This window comes from Rhinolophus sinicus, chromosome 16 (genome assembly GCF_057876585.1).
Source record: "Rhinolophus sinicus isolate RSI-liver-muscle chromosome 16, RSI-T2T, whole genome shotgun sequence".
Taxonomy (NCBI): Eukaryota; Metazoa; Chordata; class Mammalia; order Chiroptera; family Rhinolophidae; genus Rhinolophus; species Rhinolophus sinicus.
Genome location: NC_142516.1, coordinates 5,337,097 through 5,355,168, shown reverse-complemented (window position 1 = coordinate 5,355,168; position 18,072 = coordinate 5,337,097). Strand labels below are relative to the sequence as shown.

The 18,072-nt window shown below is 54.3% G+C and overlaps 1 protein-coding gene across 2 annotated transcripts in view; it reads left to right on the top strand.

The window, feature by feature from the left end:
* The window catches only part of HMCN2 (hemicentin 2), a 136,474-nt gene that overhangs the window by 38,387 nt on the left and 80,015 nt on the right, over nucleotides 1-18,072 (top strand). For both annotated transcript variants that reach the window (XM_019728852.3, XM_074331183.2), the window contains exons 15-22: nucleotides 327-476; nucleotides 7,370-7,558; nucleotides 8,220-8,315; nucleotides 8,587-8,714; nucleotides 10,358-10,502; nucleotides 12,649-12,761; nucleotides 12,884-13,043; nucleotides 14,427-14,592. In XM_019728852.3, coding sequence (XP_019584411.3) covers nucleotides 327-476; nucleotides 7,370-7,558; nucleotides 8,220-8,315; nucleotides 8,587-8,714; nucleotides 10,358-10,502; nucleotides 12,649-12,761; nucleotides 12,884-13,043; nucleotides 14,427-14,592 — 1,147 coding nt within the window. The remainder of the gene's footprint in view (nucleotides 1-326; nucleotides 477-7,369; nucleotides 7,559-8,219; nucleotides 8,316-8,586; nucleotides 8,715-10,357; nucleotides 10,503-12,648; nucleotides 12,762-12,883; nucleotides 13,044-14,426; nucleotides 14,593-18,072) is intronic.

Below are 18,072 nucleotides of genomic sequence, written 5' to 3'. Positions count from 1 at the left end.
ACTGACTCCCCTGATTCTGAACTCCTTTTTAAATTTTAGTTTAATTTTTTTACTTGTGATAAAATGCACATAACATAAAATTTACCGTCTGAACTATTTTTAGGTGCACAGTTCAGTGATATTAGGTACATTCACATTGTTGTGCAACCATTCCCACCAGCCATCTCCAGAGCTGTTTTCCCCCACTGCCCCCAGGAACCTTCCCGCACCACCGCCAGGCTCCAGCCTTGTGAGTTGCAGGAGCCCAGGGTCAGGAGGCAGCCTGAGCCCCGAGCTTCCCATGGCGACCATGCGCACCTGCCTGATGTCTCTTATCTTTGATCCAGGAGGTCTTGAAATGATTCTGGCCCCTGAGGCCTCCAGCTCTGGGACACTGAGGATCCCAGCCACTCAGGAGAGGGATGCTGGCATCTACACGTGCCAAGCTGTCAATGAGTTGGGTGACGCCTCTGCGGAAATCCTCCTGGAGGTTGGACGTGAGTATACCCCTGTCGCCACCTGCCCCGCCCCACCCTTTGCCCATCTCTGAGCAGAGATGAAAGAACTCTACCAGGTAGCTGGCCACTGTGGAGTTTATGTCACGTGGGTGCCGCACTGGGGACAACGGAGGGCAAAGGGAGATGGTGTATGCATTGCCTCTTGCCGTGTCACAAATTGCCCCCAAACGCTAAGCATTTGCTATTATTGAAGAAATAGGCATTTATTATCCCTCAGTTCTGGAGCGTTAGGATTCTGGGAGTGGCTCGGCTGGGTGGTTCTGGCTCAGTGTCTCACGGGATTACAGGTTGTATGTTGGCTGGGGCTGCATGATCGGAAGGCCTGACTGGGGCGAGGGGGCCACTCTAAGCTCATTCACGTGGCTGCTGGCAGGAGGCCTCACTTCCTCACCATGTGGGCTTCTCGTGACTGCAAGGGAGCCGAGAGAGAGAGAGAGAGAGAGAGAGAGAGAGAGAGAGAGAGAGAGAGAGAGAGAGAATATGAGTCTTTACAACCAGCTGCAGTCTTGGAAGTGAGATGCCATCACTTCTGCCAGTTATGTTCAATTGGTCACAGACCAGTCCTGGTTCATGAGGATGGAGGTGGCTACAGCAGTCTGTAACTACTAGGAGGCAGGAGTCATTGGGACCATCCTGGAGACTACCTGCCCCAAGGACAAGTTTGGGCATTGTCATCCTGAGACTCAAGCTCCCGTCTTGTCTCCATCACTTACCATCTGTGTGCTTTGCTCAAATGATTGACCTTCAGTTTCCCCAACTGTGAAATGGGGCTAACCATGCCACTTTCTTCATTAGGCAGCTGTGAGGGCTCAGTGACATCAGACACATAATGCTTAGCACAGGGTCTGACCCATCATGAGTGCTTAGCAAACGAGGGGCGACAGTCCCCCTCACAGACAGGGAGCCAGGATTCTTCTGCGCGCAGTATGTGGCCTTGGCTGTGAGTCCCCTGACGTCTAAGTTCCAGGCCTGGATCCCGGGCACTGGGAACTGCTCGGACGTTGTGGGCACAGCTTCTTGGCACACTGAGCTGGGACAGATTGGGCTCGGAGGGTTTGCTGCAGCCTCAGCTGGAGAGACAGGTGCTGGGCTTCTGGGGAAGTGCAGAGAATCGAGAATGTGCTTGTCTGGTCTGGGTGGGATGGCCCTGGGGCTCCCCAAGGAGGCGAGCCCTAGGTGGAGAAGGCCCAGTGAGGAGGGTCTGGCCCTGGGGCGACGGCACCATCTCAGGGTTGGGATCCTCCCAGGCTTGGGGTGCCCTCAGCCTTCATTCATTTATTCCATTAGCCATTCCTCCAACTCGTGGTGACTGGGTGACCAGGCCCTGTGCTCCAGGCCAGGCCCTGTGTTAGGGACACAATGGCAGGCAAGAACTTGGCATCTGCCTTTGTGTTGCTGGTGGGGTCACTGAGAATACTCAGTGTGCCGGGTATTTGGAAGTGGCATCCTCGGGGGCTGTGGGTGCCCAGGGAAGGAGCCTAACCCAACGCTGGGGGTTCGGGAAAGCTCCTTGGAGGAAGTGACGTCCAAGCTGAATCCAGAAAGAGTCAGTCAGATGACAAGCTGGGGATGAGTGTTCAGGAAAGGGAACAGCATGTGCACATCCCCCGGTGGCAAGAGAAGTGAGGCAGCGAGCGAGACATAGAGAGGGTGGGGAGAAGGGTGCCGAGGTGGCTGCTACCTGCTCTGGGTCACTCCTGGCCTGGCCTCGGGAGCTGGACCGAGTCTGGGCTTTGTCCTGCGGGGTGGTGAGAGGTTCTAAGGAGGTGTGAGTGTGCTCAGACTTTCCCTATAGGGAGTGCAGAGCGTGGCTGGCCTCTTGAGTGGGGCTGGGTGGGCGTGGAAAGCCATGGGCTTAGAGCCTGGTAATGAAAACAAGCTAACACTTCTGTGAAGTTGCCAAGTGCCAGGCCAGCTGTAAGCAGGGTTCACGTGCTCACATGTAATCCTCACAACGCTTTGGGCGGTGATCCCCTTTATAGCTGGGGAAAACGAGGCACAGAGAGGTGAAGTGACTTGCCCAAGGTCACACAGCTGGCAAGTGGGCAGAGCTGAGATCTGAACCCAGAGTCCTGGCCTTTAGCCCCTGGACTTGATCCTATCGCTCACCAGCAGGATGAGCTGGGACGTTCCTTGTCCACTCTGAGCCTCAGGCTCCTCAGCTAAGATGTGTGAGTGGGACATAAAAAAGGCCTGGAACCCTGGGCGGCGCTCAGTGCCTCTGTCGGTAGGTTCTGGGTGAGCAGAGGATGCCCGGGGCGGGCTGTATTCTCACGGGCTGTCGTCCTTTGCTCCACATCTGATTTATTTTCAGTGAAGCCTTATTTCCGTGGGCCCAGGCTGAGGGGCTACCTGGTCCTGTTTCTTCACCTGTCAGGCGTTGGTCTTGGGGCCATCTCCTCATGTCAGAGGGTAGAGGTGCCTCACATCCTAAAGGTGGGCATCTGGGGTCACTGGGCCACCGTGGCCTCTGGCTTTTAGGTCACGGGAGGGGTGGACAATGGCCCAGCACCTGTGTGTCTGGGGCAAGTCGGCCTGGCAGCAGTGGTGGGAAATTGAATTTCCTGCCCATCTGGGTGGCAGCTGTGGCCCAGCCTTCCTGGCCAGGCTGGCAGAGTTTTCCAGAGCCAGGAAAGGATGGGTGCCGTGCCCCTTCCTGCAGTTGAGCTGAGAACTGGCTTCCTGGTGGCATTTGGGGGGCATCTGAAGGAGAACAGCCTCCTCCTGTAGGACAGCGTTTGTAGACCAGCCTGCAAGGGGCTTTTGTGTCAGCTCTGGACCTGGCATTTGGCAGCTGAGTCCTGGATCATTGTCCAGGTCCTGCAGCTTATTCAGCCAAGTTATTTACGTCTCTGGGCCTCACTTTCCTCATCTGTGAAATGGGGACGGTAATAATAGAGATTTGCTCATAGGGTCCTTGAGAGATATAATGAGATAATGTGTTTCATTCAGGCCTCGCATGGGCTCAGTACTCAATACACCTGCAGCCAGAAGGCGGGGCCAGGCTGACAAGGGCCCGTTGAGGCTGAGGGAGGTGGAGTGATTTGTCCCACGGCTGGTGACTGGGCTCTGTGGCAGGCACCCCTCCCCAAGTTCTGTGCCATTTCTATTAAAAAAATGGCCCTGAGCACCCTGCTGGATTTCTGGTTAAATGGATGTGCGCCCGTCCCTCTTTCTGCTCTCATTTCAGTCCCTGCTTCCTATTCCCAGCCTGGAAGCCCCGGGTTGCTGAGTGAACAACAGGGGAGCAGGGGGAATGCTTTTGTGGGTACAAAGACCCTCTGGCCAGCCTGGGGGAGCAGGAGAGAAGCAGAACTGGGCTCTGATGGTATGAGGGGGCCTTCCCCACCAGGTACAGCGGGCCCAGGGCCTGCAGTCCTTTTAGGGCCCGGGATAAGCTCTGATTTTGATATCTTTTAAAATCAGAATAAAAGAATAAAAGACAATGATTAGATAAAAGTGAATCCAGCCGGATTCTGTTAGTTTTTATACCAATGCAGTCATAAAATATAATTTTTAATATTTTTTTTCTGAAGAAGAGACCCATGAAAGTCATCCTGCAGCCCTGGCCAGTGGACTGAGGCTCCGGGCCCAATTGCAGCATCTTTATATGGAGAAAGGAGTCCTTGGGGTGCAGAAGCCCTTCTCCCCCAGCCTGACTCAGTCTCAGTCACCCTGGGGTTCCCTCTGAATGTAGGTTTGGGCCTGTGGCCGGCCTGTCCTGTGGTCACCTTGCCCACCCACACGGTATTTGGTCTGAGACTCCTTCCCTGCTCCTGGCTAAACTGAGTCAAGGCTGACCGAGCTCTCCTTCCTGAGCTGGCTCATCCCCAACGGCCCTGCCTCAGGGCTCTGGGCCACAGGAACGGCACGCGCTGGGGTGGGGGTGTGGCAGAGGAGACTGGGGGGCTGCTGGGTTTGGAACCTTAAGGTATTGGAACCAGGGTGAATAGAGTTACCTCTCTGGATAAGGAAACTGAGGCCCAGAGTAGTGAAGGGGTTCATCCGGGGGTGCCCAGTGGGGCAGAGGCAGAGTGGGAACCCCTGCCCAGGCTGTGGGCCTTGAGGCTGGTGCCCCTGGCCGTAGGTGCCAAGTAGGTGGAAGGGAAGCTGGTACCTCTGTTATGGCCACTTGGCTGCGGCTGTTAGCATCCATGGGGGCCTTGGGGTTGGGGGGAGTATGGCTCAATCTGCTGGATCCAGTTCACCCCATCCCCAGCTCCTCTGATGACAGGGGCATGGGGGAAGGCAGAAGCAGCCTCCAAGGTGGCCAGACGCTCCTGTCCTGCCCCTTCCAGGCTGGTGGCCAGCATGCTTCGGAGGGGCCAGTTTTCTGGGTACTCCAGATTCCCCACAAACAACGTCGCTGCAGCCTCACCTGATGAGACCTGGGCCTCTCCAGGGAGCCCTGGCAGCTGCTGTGACATCCAGCTGTCTGTGGGCATTTGCAGTTTCTGCCCCAGGAAACTGCCCGCAGCCAAGATGAAAGGGCTGTTCCTGGGAAAAGCAGACAGGCAGAGCCAGCTCGTGGTCCCTCCTGGGGTTACTGCAGAAGGTCACCTGGGAGACTGTGAGGGGGGCTGAAAGCAGAAGTGGCTGAGCCCCGTGGATGGGGCTCTAGGAAGAACACTGTGCTGGGAGCCCAGCCCCCCACCCCCCATGTGCTGCAGCCCTCAGGACTGTCCCACCCCCTCTTCTGGCCAACAAAGGGACCAGAGAACCGTCAACTCTGGCATGTGAGGGTTCTGGGGTCCCACATTATCTGGGGACTCCAGGTGAGGGGGGTGGATGGCTACAGAGGAGGCTGAGGCAGTGTTCTGGGCAGGGTCTGAGTCTGGAATCTGGCTGCTGTGGGATTCACCCTGAGACAGGATGGAAGAGCTGGGTGTGGCTCTGGCTGGGGCGAGTACATAGGGGGACGCAGGGGTGCAGTGGTGGAGAGCCTGGGCCTTAGCAGCAGCCAGACATGGCCTCTGAGTCCAGCTCTGCCATTGACTTTGAGCTGTGCCCTTGGGCAGGTTCCTTAATTACCCTGACTCTCAGTTTCCTCATCTGTATTACTAGCAATACAATAGGATTGTAATACTATCACTTCATGAGTTTATGGAGACCATTCATGAAATCATGCTCCTAAAAGCACCGTCTCCACGCCCATCACTTAGTAGGCATTCCAGATGCCACCCTTTATACTTATTATTTGCTTATTATTGTAAGGGTCCTTCTCTTCTCAGGGGGAAGTTCAGGCCGGGGAGGATGATGGGGCAAGAGACTGTGCTTTGCGATGGCCCAGAGTCAGGGACCAAAGCTGGGCTGTTTGGGGGCTAAGGAGGGAGGGGGTCAGGAAGCAATCTGAGAGAGACAGTGGAGGGGAGGCCTGCCTGGAGGAGGGAGGTGTGAGCTGGGCCCTGCAGGTGGGCTGGGTGGAGTGGGGAAGGCAGATGTTGAGGGTACCTGGCCCTGGTGTTGAGCCACAGCTCTGCCCAGGGTGGGGGTGATGGCAGCGCTGTGTCCCGGGGCCAGGGCTCTGCAGGACCAGTAACCCCGTCTGAGGCGAGCCAGGAGCAGAGGCTTTCTGGGATTCTGAACCGCGGCAGCTGCCAGGCCCCGATGAAAAAGAAAAGAGGCGTGCGGGTGGTGTCTGAGGTCGGGTCCAAGACTGCCTTCCTCTGTGTAGTGATTTTCCAAGTTCTGTTTATATCTCCCTGGAACTTCCCTAATCCCTGAAGCCTGGAGGGAAATTTGATGTCATGATTTGGATGGACGGGGGTTGATTTCTGGAGAGAGATGGAAAGAACAAAGAGGAGGATTTTCCATGGAACTGGATGCGAAGTGTTAATAAAGGCAGGGGGACCTTCCTGGCCATGGGTCTGGGATGGGGACCTGAGCACGGCGTCCAGAGGTGCAGAGGACAGGGTCTGGGCCTGTCTGGAGGCTGACCTGCTCCTGGCCTGCCGAAGGACTGAAACGATCATGAGAGTCTGTCTGGGGAAATAACTTATCTTTCCTCCCTGGTTATAAAAGTAAGACAATACTAACAAGAGAAGTTTGGAAGAAACACTACAAACCATTAGCTGGGGTTACCTTGGACAGGGGCATGAGGTCTGGAGATGTGTGCAGCAAAAATTAGGGAAATACACTATTGTGCGTGTTTCATTTTTTTATAACTCAGGTGAGCAGGGCAGCCTTTTTCAGGCTTATTGTCCTGGTGTAATTATTAACATGGCCCGTTTCACTCTCCAGTGTCCCTGTTTGGACCATAAAGTGTAAGGTCACATTCTGTATAATAAGCATGCTTTGATTTTGTAATAGTACTTTATATGCTCATTACAAAAAGTTCAGCAACAGAGAAAGATGTAGAGAAGAGATTAAAGATGGCCTGTCAACTCCCCATGAACTTGGCTTTCTGGGGTGGTGTATGCAGAAGGGGCCGTGGAAATGGTTGCCCAAATGCAGGACACCTGCACGAGGAAGCATCCTGTGACCCAGGAGAAGGGCGAGGGGGCCAGAGCGTGACTTGCAGCCCGTCAGAGTGGGCTCTAGAAAGTCCCTGCCAGGAGCATGTGTGTGGCTCCCCTACACGTCGGGCAGAGCGAGGTCCCCGTGACCCTAAGGCCTATAAGGCGTGTCGGCAGCTTCATGCCGCCAAAAGCTGTTCCCTCCGCCTCATCCCTGAGAGTTCTCCAGGGGTGGACCCCGCAAAGCTCAGGTTGACCTCAGAGCCCTGGATATGAGTCAGCTCCCAGGTTCACGAGGGCCAGGCTGGAAGAGGGGGAACCACCCAGTAATGGGAGGGGAGGCAGGCGTTGGGAACAGTCCCCTGGGGGCTGGGTGGGTCAAGCCGCTAGGCGTGGCTGACTGGTCACCTTCTGCAGATGCGCCCCAGCTGATGGAGCTGCCCCGGGATGTCACTGTGGAGCTGGGCAGGAGTGCCCTCCTGGCATGTCGGGCTGTGGGCCGCCCGCCCCCGACAGTCACCTGGCGCCGCGGAGACGGCCAGCTGCTGGAGCCCAGGCGGGGCAGCAGGACCGGGCAGCCCCATTCAGGAGTGCTGTTTTTTGAAAGTAGGAGATTGGGGCTGGGGGGAAGGTGGGCAGGGGAGACAGGATGGCTTCCAACACCCTGAGCCTGTAGGCTGGGTGGCTGGGAGCAGGACCGAACCCCAGCACTGACCATGGGTGATGCAGAGTCATGTTTAGCTGGGTGACTCTTGTCAAGTCATTTCAGTAAATTGAACAGGCCGTAATAATGATAACAGCAGTACTATTACCTGGGTTCAATAATAGGTTACCTTAAGGGGTTGTCATGTGGGTAATACACCTGAAGTGCTTAGCACAGTTCCTGACACGTATGTGTTAGCCATCGTCATCCCCATCGTCATCCCCATCATCACTACTACTAAAGCTACTATTCCTATTTATAATGTGCTACGCTGGATGCTGGGCAGTAGTCACATCATCTTATTGATCCCCTCAATCACACTATAAGATACAGGTATTGATAGATTATGCCCATTCTACAGATGAGCAGACTGAGGCCTTCTCACCCTCACAGGTCCCGGCTGCATGCCCCTTCCCTCTCCTCTCTGCCATCCCAGCTCTCCCACCTAACCTCTGCAGGGCCAGGCTGTGCTGAGGGCTCCCTCTGCACTGGGGAGTGGAGCCGGTGGGGCCTGGCGCCCTGGCGTGCCCCGGCAGTCAGGCATCCTTCTTTTCTGCCCCTCAGGTGTGGTCCCTGAAGACCAGGCCCTGTATGTCTGTGAAGCTCAAAATATCTTTGGGAAGGTCCAGGTGGAGGCCCGGCTCGTGGTGACTGGACATGGTTCGCTGGTGGACCTGGAGAGGCGGGGGAGGTGGGGAGGCGGGGGCACCCCCAGGGAGGCCCCCCCATGGCCACCCATCCTTTGGACAGATATGTCCACAGCCAGGTTCTCCGAGAGGAGCATCTGGGTTCCTGCTTGCTAGGCAGTGTGCCCCAGGAAATGTGCCCTTTGACCTCTTGGGGTTCCCTTGGGGAAAAGCAGGGGCCTCTGTCCCCCAGATAACTACCCACAGGAATCTAGTGTGCTCAGCACCGTCTCCTCTCCCCACAGCTCCCCCGCAGATCGCCAGCAGTGCCTCCACCGTCCGGGTGCTGGAGAGGCAGCCTGTGTCCCTGCCCTGTGTCATCCTGGCCGGGAGACCCCTCCCAGAGAGGCGCTGGCTCAAGGCCGGTCTGCCGGTGAGTGCTGGGCTCCTCTGGGCATGGTGGGCAGTGGCTCCTGGGGACTGTCACATTCACACCTTGGTCTCTACGTTGCTGTTCCCCTATTTTGGAATGTTCTCTTCTTTCCTCCCTCTCTTTGCTGCCTCTTTCCAGAACCTTCTTTGGTAACTTGCTGTAGCATCATCACCCTCTAAAGTCCTGCCAAGGTTCGATGTGGCTGCTGGCCTCCTTGGAGCTTAGCAGGAGGGTCTGGCCTCCATTAGTGCAGAGGGCTGGGGAGCAGGAATTTGGTGGAGGCACAGACACGATACACTGGTCACCCCCGTTCTGAGGGATCCAGAGCAGAGATGTGACCTGTGTAGTTGAATCTGTGCCTGACTACCTAGCCCCGTGCTGGGCACGCAGTGGCCACTCTATCCGCTCTTATGGATTTGGTTTTCTCATTGTCTTCTATTCCCCTCTCCTGTTCCTACCTTAGCGTCCCTCCCCCTCAATTCTTCTGCCCTGTCCTCAGACATACTGGGTTCCTTATGCCCTTGAGGCTATAAAGAGGGGCCCTCACCCCCCATTTGACTTCAAAGCACCAGCAGATGGGTGGACGCTGGACACCTAAAGAGGTAGTGACCGCGTGGTCATCTGTTCCCGCCGTCCCTGCCCCTCACACAAGGCAGACAGCGTGCCTCTCGCCGAGTGTGCAGGCTTTGCAGAGGCTGATATGACGTGACTCACTGTCAGCCTGTGTACTTGGACATGACCCGAGGGGGACCCTGTCGGGAGCGTGGGCTGGGTGGTGAGGAGCCTTCCTGAGTAGAGTCCGATGGGCATGGGGGAAGGAGTGGCTGTGGGCCTCGCTGATGCCAGGTCAGGGAGTGGCTGGAGATGAAGGGACACCGAGGGGAGCCCTGCCTGCTCAGCTGCCGAGTGCAAGGAGCAGAAATCCCCTTAAGCTTGCTCAGCCTGAAAGGGCCTGGTACTGAGTCATCCAGGAGCGTCTCCTGAACTTGAGAACAGGATGTGCATTCAGGTTCATGAGACAGGCTGACAGAGGGGCCAGGCCAGGTGGAAAGGTTTTAGGCCCCTCACCAAGGATGGACTGACTGGCTGGACATCTTTATGGAGGGCCCATTCTGGACCAGCACTCCTCTCCTGGTGCTGGTGACGGCCTGGCAGCCACCAGGAGCCACTGTCCCTGCCTCTCTCTGGGACCACCTCTGCTCTGCCCTGCATGGCTCTGTTCTCTCCCTGAAGACAGGTTGTCCCTCCTCTCTGTGGCCTCAGAGTGGAAGGGAAGGGCCCTGGAGCCCCAGCCTCTACTCAGTAAAGGCTCTGGTCCCAACCCCACACTCCCAGGAGGGGCCTCCATCAGCCCGGCTTGGGTCAGGCGTCTTGCCCTGATCCAGTTGGCCATGGGAGCGTGGGGTCAGAATTATGCCGGGGATCCGGCCCACCAATCCTTGCAGGTCTGTGGGGGTGGACGAGTTTCAGGGGAGGGGGCTTGGGGCTGGGCAGTCATGGCATCACCCCCTGCCAGCTCCCCCACCTTCTCAGTCCAACCTGCTCCCTGCTTGCCTGGCGGGCAGTGCGGTCTCTGTAGGCTCTCTCTTAGCTGGCTTGGAATGGGCCTGTGGTCCAATCTGGTGCTTCCTCACCCTTACCAGCTCCCATCTGGCAGCCGGCATTCCGTCCGAGCCGACGGCAGTCTCCACCTTGACCGGGCCCTGCAGGAAGATGCAGGGAGGTACAGCTGTGTGGTCACCAACACAGCTGGCTCTCAGCAAAGGCATGTGGAGCTGGTTGTCCAGGGTGAGTCCTGGGGCCCCAAGGTGGTGGGGGTGGGGCTGGGGACTGGACAGGATGGAGGAAGCCTGGTGAGGGAACTTGATCTTGAATACCTTTGTTTAAAAACATTGCGAAAATAGTACATATTCATTGTAGGAAATGTAGAGATTGGACAAGTAAGAAAAAAAATACTCCTGTAGTACTAATAGCTGAGAAGAACCCGAATCATTTTACATTTTGGTGTGTATCTTTCATACTGTATGCACACACGAGCTCCCATTTGCACACACACCTCCTATATATATCTATAATAAACTGTATATAATATAAATTATATATATGCTTTACATAAGTTGTATATAAATTATATTTATACAATATACTCTTTATGTATTATATATGTATCTATATTTCTATCCATCTATCTATAAATTCTTTATAAACACAGATAAATATTTTAAAACCAAGCTGGGAACATTCTATTACGGTCTTGCAACCTGAGTGTTTCTCATGACAATATGTGATGACTGTTTCTGTCAGTACATTCCCAGAAGCATCGGTTTAAGATGGCGTGTCCCTGCATGGATGCGCCACAAGCACCTAACCTGTCCCCTCGTGTCCAGTTTCTCACCAGCATGAAGACCCTGGGCAGAAATGTCCTGTGGCAACTTTGCCCATGTCATGGATTCCTTCCTTAGCATAAACCCCTTCATGTGGAATTGAGTAGGGGTCATGGAGAGTGACAGTTTGAGGACTTTTCATGTATTTTGCCCAGTTACTCTCCCACCCACAGCGTTGGAGAATCCCTGTTTCCCTTCACCCACCCAGCCAGGTACTGCCCTTCTTTCTAATGTAAGACTGAGAAGTTTAAAGGAAGTTTGGTAACATTTTGCAATTTACCAAGCATGTTAATATCCTTTTTGCTTTTAAATTTATTTTATAAAATCCCCCAAGGGATGAGCGGGAAGAACACATTGTTCCCCATTTTTTAGGGGAAAACCAAAGTCCAAGAGGAGGCTGGGTCTAGAGCCCAGGTGTCTTGCTTCCCCATAATTCCCATGAACCATAGCGACCGAAGGTTGGAGACCTCTATGGGGTTCTGTGTATGTTTCACTTCATTGTCGTAACTACTCCAAGAGCCGGGTATTTAAAGAGCCCCCGTCCTGAAGTGAAGGAAGCTGGGGCTCAGAGAGGAGAGTAACTCGACGAAGCCACAGGGTCAGCAAACCAGGCTGCCTCCGCAGAGTGTGTCGCCCCTGATTTCCCACTGTGCCGGCACAGCGTCTCCTGCGGGGGTGGCGTGAACAGGCTGTTGTTCTGCTTCCCCTCCTGACTTGTCCACACCCAGTTCCCCCCACCCCCACCCTCCTGGAGACTGCAAAGCTGAATGGTACCTAGAATGGGTTTGGCACTTGTTTGCAAGTTCACTGTGTTCTGTGAGTACTGTTTTCTGCCATTTCTCATCTCTCCATCCACAGAGATTGGGGAACGGATTGAGGTGAATTCGGCCTTTTTGCTGATCAAGGAATCTGGGTGGCAAAAGATTAAGTGGTTTAAAGTCTCAGAGCAAAGAAATGGCACAGTGGGTTCTCAGGCACAGGCTGCCCTTTGTCTGGGCCCTGAATTTATAGCAGTGATGGCTGTGGATACTACGCCATTTGTATTCTGTTGAAATTGTTTTTTTGTGTGTGGTAAAATACACATGACATTAAAATCACCATTTTAACCATTTTTAAGTGCACAATCCAGGGGCAAATCACATTGTTGTGTCAGCATCTCCACCATCCATCTCAGCTTCCCAAACTGAAACTCTGTCCCCGTCAAACCCAAACTCCCCCTCCCCTCCCCCAGCCCCCGGCACCCACCATTCTACTTCCTGTCTCTATAAACTTGACTACTCCAGGGACCTCATATACGTGGAATCATTCAGTATTTGTCCTTCTGTGTCTGGCTTGTTTCATTGAGTGTGTTTGCGTGTTTTCACGTTGAGCAAGTTGCAGCATCCATCAGACTTTTATTCCTTTTCAGGGCTGAATAATATTCTACATCTACACACCACATTTTGTGTATCCATCATCCTTGATGGATATTTGGATTGTTTCCACCTTTTGGCTATTGTGAATAATGTTGCTATGAACTTTGGTTTATGAAATTGGTTTGTTTTTAAAAGTGCCACCTAGAATCCAGTCCACTGCCACCCACCATGTCACCAATGAAGGGGTTCCAGCCTCTCTCCCCTGTGTGGCGTCAGGAGTTCCCACCCCCACCATCACGTGGACCAAGGTCAGTGGAGCCTGTTACCATGAGGGTAACCAGAGGGCCAGGCCCAGTGCATCATGGGGAGGGGAATGACGCATGTTGCCACGGGGTGTGGGCTCTGCTGATGTCACCTGTGACTCTCACAGGAAACCAATGCCCTGGCTTCCAGTGGTCCCCACTACAATGTGAGCAAGGATGGCACCTTGGTCATTGCCCAGCCATCCACCCGGGATGCAGGGGCCTATGTCTGCACGGCCACCAACGCCGTGGGCTTCTCCAGCCAGGAGATGCGGCTTTCTGTCAACAGTGAGTGATGGCCGCCCCTGTCCTGGGAGTGGGCTTGGCAGGCATGGAGGCAGGGGCATGGACAATCTGACCTTCCTGCATCTTCCCTGTACCCTGCCTCGAAATTCTTCCCATGTGAAGGACATGTAGGCCAAAGCTGTTCTCTCTCAGATCACTGTCCCCAGTAGTGTGGACGTGTTCTACTGGTTCCAACTCAGTCCTTTGTAACAAATTAACAAGCCTTGGAAAGACACACGACCCTACACTGGACCTCCTCGCCTTGGCAGCCCCTTGCCCACCTCCCTCTCTGATTCTTTGTGCCCCAGATCCTTTGATTTCCTTTCAATTTCTTGAATGGTTCCTCCTGCCTCAGGGCCTTTGCACGTGCAGTTTCTTCTATTTAAAATGCCCTTCCCTCAGCTCTTGGCCCAAATGACTTCTCCCATCCATCAGCTCTCAGCTCTCCTTGATCCCTTGGGTTGGGTCAAGTCACCTTGCTAGGGAAGGTGGAATATCCCCTCCGTAGCACGCATCACAACTGTGAGTAAATAATTAGCTGTGTATGAGCTGTCTGGTACCACTGTCCTCTGTGGGCCCTATGTGCTGTGAGGATGGGGCAGGACCTGTTTCCCAGCAGTCACCACAGAGCTGGGCACTCAGTCGATGTCTGGGTGAGTGAGGAGATGCCCAGCCAATCTTCTGTCTTATACTTCGAGCCAATATTTTCATATTGGAAACATTTTTTTTTTTTTTGTAAGTGGGGACTTCTGTCTGACTCGTGATACATCAGGTGTCCCCATGAGGGCTACATGGGTCTTGATGTCCCTGGCTGGTGGGCTTGTTTAGTTGTGGGTGCCTTCAGTGTATGTGTACCTGGCTGGAAATGTAGGGGGGCATCAGGAAGGTGGAGTCTGGGGTAATCTCTGCCATCAGGAGCCTTTGGCTTAACAGGAGAGTGAGGTCTTGTGCACAGATTAATATAAACCCTGATGGGGTTTGAGAAAGCGGAGGGAGATCAGCCGCACGGTGACCTGGGAATAGTGGAATGTCCACGGGAAGCAGGTAGAGAGAGAAGAGGAGGAGGGCAAAACCTGCCCAAATGTCCCCAGGATGGAAAGGAGCTAGAGGAGCAGCCATCAGTGTCATCGCAGGAGCACGAGCTTCCAGAGGGAGAGTGGTGCTGGAGAGAGGGGGGCGGGTCCTGGGGAAATCATCAGATCTGAGCCCATCCCAACACCTGCCTTCTCCCATTTTGAGAGCCACACCTACCTTTGGCACCACCCAGGTGGCAGTACCACCTCTGCTTCCTGGGGGTGCCATCCTCACCAGCGCCTGGGGGCGCCGGGTCCCCTCCGGGACCTGCTTACTGACCTGCTTACAGTTTCTAACTGCTTCCACCAACAGCCAAGCCCAGAATCCATGTGAACGGCTCCCATGATACAGACAAGCCTCTGAGCATCACAGCCAAGGCCGGTGACGAGGTGACTCTGGACTGTGAGGCCCAGGGGTCCCCACCCCCACTGGTCACCTGGATGAAGGACTCCCGCCCTGCGCTGCCTGTCACTGACAGGTAACCCCACCTGCATGGCCTTGACGTGGGGAAGAGGCAGAGCCGATGTTTAGGGAAAATTGGCCTCCAAGTGGCCAGTGGCCCAGAGGGTGTGAGGGGCCCTGTGAACACTCCCAGCTGGCTGTGCATTCTCTTCTGCACACAGCACTTTTGTCCTGGGTCCCCTGAAGCCTCTCAGCAGACCTCTAAAAAGTCCATGGACGCCCAGGGTGAGACCCCTCTAAAATAACACACACCCAGCCTTTCACTCAGCAGCCACTGGGAGCTGGTGCAGACTCTCCTGTAATCTGCACAGCAGCCCTCGGTATCTGAGCTGAACTGAGGCTCAGAGAAGTGGGGTGAGTGCGGGTGGTCATGGCAAGCAATGCCATGGTCAGGACGGCGTCCTGACTGGGACATGCACATGTACGTCCTTGCCTGCTCTACAGAGCATGTGTCTGGCGGCCGGGCTTTCTGACTTAGCTTCTCTCCAACCCGCAGGTATCTTGGGAGTGGGAGGAGGCTGGATTGGGTGTCCTTCAAAGCCAGGCTGTACCCCGCCCCCGCCCCCTCCACCCCTACCGCAGGGGTGTGGGGGATGGTGGTTCCAGACAAGAGGGCCTCGAAACTCCTGGGGTCCTTGACCCTTGGGGGTGGGGGGATGGCTGCATCTCTGGCCAATGACATCAGTCCTGGCAACGTCTTTGAGAAGTTCCAGACTGAGAAGGTCTCTGAGCAGTCTGCTGTACCGCTCCCACCCCCCTGACACCCACACGTGAGTCTGCATCTCAGAACATCTGTTTGGTGAGAACTTCCAAACCATGAAGGCTGCACATCTGAACGGGCTGGGGTCCTGTGCCTGGGCTGGGTCTACAGCGCCCCCACCCCCTGCCCTGCTGGTGTCTGTGCAGCTCCGTGTCGTGGGTGGGGGTGGGGGCGTGGGAGCCTGCGTCTCTCCCCAGAAAGCCCGTTCATTGCAACTCATTGACTGGGCGGTGGCCGGCAGCCACGTGCTTATTTATTTATGACTTGTTACCGAAGTGGGGCACCACAATTCCCACAGGCTCACCCCTTCTTGTTGTGATGCTTGAAGAGATCAACCGGGAGCCATAAATCTGTGAGAGCCGCTTTTGCAATCCTAGAGTTTTGTTCTCGCCCTCTCCGCTTCTTGCTGGCTTCTAGCTTTCTCTGGAGATTTATGCGATTCCGGGAGTTTATCTAAATGAGGAGGAAGCTAGGCCTGAGGCTGGGACCGGGGTGAAGTGCTCAGACCCTGGAGCCCGTCAGACGTGAGTGCAGGTCCCAGCTGGTTCCATCTTCCTTGTGTGTCGTGTGGCCTCAGGGGCCCACTGGCTCCTCTTTGGCCTGTTGCTCCGTCTGTAGCGTGGACATTGTTTAAATAATGCTTATGTGACACAGTGATGGATGTGCCATGCCGAGTGCGTCGTAAGCGCCTGAAAATTGCTCCCCTTCACATCATTTGTTTGCTGCTCTTCACGAACTGAAGCATCATTTCCAGCTTTTGAACAATATCACATCTGTTATCCCATTTCATTCTCACCCGCTTTTTTGATATGAAAGTTTTATTGAGATATCATTCACATGCTGTACAAGTCTAGGGTTTTTTTTAGTGTATTCAGAGTCGTCACCACAACCGACTTTGGAACATTTCCGAACTGCCTCCCAAAATCCTGTCCTCATTCCTGCCCCACCCCACCCCGGCCCCTGGCACCACCAGTCTCCTTTCTGTCTTTGGATCTCTCTCTTCTGGACATTTCGTATAAATGGAATCACACTGTATGTGGCTGTATATGTCTGGCTCCTTTCACTTAGCATCCAGTTCGTTGTAACGTGGGTCAGAACTCCATTCCTTTTGGTGGCTGAATAATAGTCCACCGTGTGGATAGACCTCCTTTTGTTTCTCCATTCACCAGCTGATGCCATTTGGGTTGTTGCCCCTTGCCGGCAATTGTGGGTAACCTCTCCGACTTTGAATTGTATTTAAACTGTATTCAAACTTCATCCGCAGGCTCTGGGTCCCGGGTTTTCAGGGCCTCCCTGGCGCGTTCTGACAGCTTCCCCACACAGAGCAAAGCTCAGCTTTCTCACAGACACACAGCTCCTGCCGTCCCAGGATCATTCAGCCAGAAAGTGGAGATTTGAGAAACCCCACAGAGAACACACACTGAGGGGGGGGGGGTGTGTGTGCTATGGTGGGGGGGGCAGGGCTGTCTGCCTGCTCCTCTGCCTCGCAAGGCTCAGCTTCAAAGCTGCCATTCTGGAAGCTTGAGAACTTACTCCAATAAGTCAGTGAGTCTTAGATGTTTGTCCACCCTCCAGGATACCGCTCACTCCCTCTCGATGGGAGGTGCCAGCTGCCGACCACACTTCCCCTTCTTTTTCCCTTAGTCTGGGCCTTATGCTCCTTCCACCTGATTGAGCTGCCCCCTTCTCTGTGGTGGCCCCTTCCTACTGTCCCCGGTAACTCTGTGGTGTAGTCAGGTTAATAATAACTGTAACGTGGCTGAGATACACACAGATACACACAGATGTACACGGACATGCACACAGAGATACGGATACACACAGACACACACAGACATAAGCACACACAGCCACACACACTTCAGGCTTCTGGGCCACCGCTCTCTCTGGAGGGTCTAGAGTCTTCGGAGCTCTCAAGGACCCTTGACCCCCGAGTCAAAAAGTCCTAGTAGAAAGAAAACATAGTGGGAGTTTGAGTAGCCGTGACATATAAACCACCTCTTGTGTCCACGACCCCTTCCAATTGGGTCCTGTAGATGCTTTCGTAGAATTAAGCTGAGTGCATCTTCTATTCTGCCCTCATCAGGGATATTTTTTCCCCATTTACCTATTTTCTTGATTCATCCTGACCCATGTTACTTGCTTTTCATTTAAAGGACAAAATAACATTCCAGGGCGTTCATCTGTCATTGTTGCTAAGCGGTTCCTCTGTTTGGGGCATGAGCTCTGTTGCCAGTTTTCAGCAGTAATAAATGGGACTGTTGGAAATCTTTACACAAATGCTTCTCTTTATCTTCTGATCGTTTCCTTGAGGGATAGTCCCGAAAGCAAACGACTGTGTCCAAGGCTGGGAATGGTCACTGAGTGCTTCTGACGCGGAGGGATAGATGTTTGTGAAAAGCCCCCAGGGACTGTGAATTCACAATTGAAGGCAGCAGCATTCCTTGAGCAACTTGTGTGCCCAGGACGGTGCAGAAACCACACTGGGGAGAGAAGACACAAGCTCTGCTGTGCGTGAGATCAGGGGCAATGACCTGCGTGAACTTGAGCAAGACGCTTGCTGACTCTGTGAGCCTCAGTCTTCCTGTCTGAGAAATGAAAGGGTTGCACAGGCGATGGTGGCCAGCGAGCGCCTCCGGCTCTGGTCCCATGATTCCACCCGCCCGGGAATGCTGGGGCGAGGCGGTGTTTCTAGGCAACAATGTTTGTTTGTGGTTCTGATGTGTGGCTGGGACA